The sequence below is a fragment of the Sorex araneus genome, chromosome X, assembly GCF_027595985.1.
Source record: "Sorex araneus isolate mSorAra2 chromosome X, mSorAra2.pri, whole genome shotgun sequence".
Taxonomy (NCBI): Eukaryota; Metazoa; Chordata; class Mammalia; order Eulipotyphla; family Soricidae; genus Sorex; species Sorex araneus.
The window spans coordinates 297,112,611-297,114,076 of NC_073313.1; the positions used below are offsets into that span (position 1 = coordinate 297,112,611).

General features: G+C 41.3%; 1 protein-coding gene across 1 annotated transcript; it reads right to left on the reverse strand.

The window, feature by feature from the left end:
• Nucleotides 1-305: 305 nt before the first annotated feature.
• Nucleotides 306-1,180, reverse strand: LOC129399986 (ADP-ribosylation factor-like protein 1). The gene has a single exon (XM_055121985.1). The coding sequence runs from the start codon at nucleotides 1,169-1,171 to the stop codon at nucleotides 626-628; it is 546 nt and encodes a 181-aa protein (XP_054977960.1). The 5' UTR covers nucleotides 1,172-1,180; the 3' UTR covers nucleotides 306-625.
• Between the last annotated feature and the right edge of the window lie 286 nt (nucleotides 1,181-1,466).

A 1,466-nucleotide genomic window follows, 5' to 3' on the forward strand; every position in this document is an offset into this window, starting at 1 on the left:
TGCATAAATTCATAAAACACTGAAATCTCCTTGGTAGCTAATTATTCCTTAGAGCCTCTAGGCAACAACTCAAGTTCAGACTTTGACTTTGGCCTTGTAAGATTATGAGCAGAGAAATAATTTGAAACTCTACTTCTGACCTATGTTACTGTAAAATAATAAATGAAAGTTGCAAACAAATACATTTATGGTAACAGAAACAAAATAAACATCATTTAAAAGAACAACCTCATGTTGTGAAATGTCTTATTCATCCTAAATTATTTTATATGAAATATAACTGATTCTCAATCATCATCAAGTGATTCTTTTTTTTTATCCTCAATTCGAGTATATTCTTTAATAGGACTGTATTTGAATAAGAATTTCATACAAATAGAATATATGCCTTAACACAAGAAAGCAAGGAAGGAATATTTTATGTTACACAGAACAGACATTCAGTTTGTTCAATCAAGGTAAGTTGCCTCCCCACTACTTTTTCTTTCGTATGTATTACAAACGTGGCAGTCAGTTCGGTGGAGGCCGACAGTCATACAGCCTGTCCGGTTAGTAGTGTGAAGTACACGTGGCTGTTGCCGCAGGGATCGTGCTAATAGTCTTCTTTGCGGAGACGTGATTGAATTTACTGCCTACTCTTCAGTGTTTCCACTAACCATTCCATGGCCTCATCGAGACCAGTGCCTTTGGTTGCGGAAGTTTTGAATATCTGCCATTTGTGGTCCTTCAAAGCAGGTAACCCAAGCGAATTGGCCATCTCTGAGGGAGTCATGGCCTGTTCCATGTCCTGCTTATTTGCAAACACCACCAAAATCGCTTTCCTTAGCTCTTCCTCCTCCAACATGGCAACCAACTCAGATTTGGAAATGCCAATTCGGTCTCGGTCACAACTGTCTACTACATATATGACAGCATCTGTGTTAGAGTAATAACATCTCCAGTAAGGCCTGATACTAGTCTGTCCTCCTAAATCCCATATTTGGAATTTAAGATTTTTATATGTTACCGTCTCAACATTAAATCCAATGGTCGGAATTGTAGTAACGACTTCTCCAACCTGCAATCTGTACAAAATTGTAGTCTTTCCTGCTCCATCTAATCCCAAAATTAAGATCCTCATTTCCCGGGTTCCAAACAGACTAGAAAAAATACTGGAGAAAAAGCCCCCCATGGCGGCGGTCCCCGTGTGTGCGCCCCGGAGCCGCCGCCTCCGCTTGCCCTGGGCCGGAGCTCGGGCGCGGTTCCCCGGGACGCCCGGCAGCTCCGCCAGCAACTTCCACGTCGGACTAACGGCGGGGGCGGGGGCGGGGGCCGATTCTTAATATTAATTAACTTTATCCTAAATTCTATTAGCACTTGTTCGCTGCAGTTTCAGATAAAGATTAGAGTTTTTCTATAATTTGAGTTTGAATAGTTTGAGATCAAAATTTGTGAGTTCTCAGACATTTCAGTTCCAAACACATGCA

Coding starts and splice junctions, on each gene's coding strand:
- LOC129399986 (XM_055121985.1), bottom strand. CDS start 1,171: ATGGGGGGCTTTTTCTCCAGTATTTTTTCTAGTCTGTTTGGAACCCGG.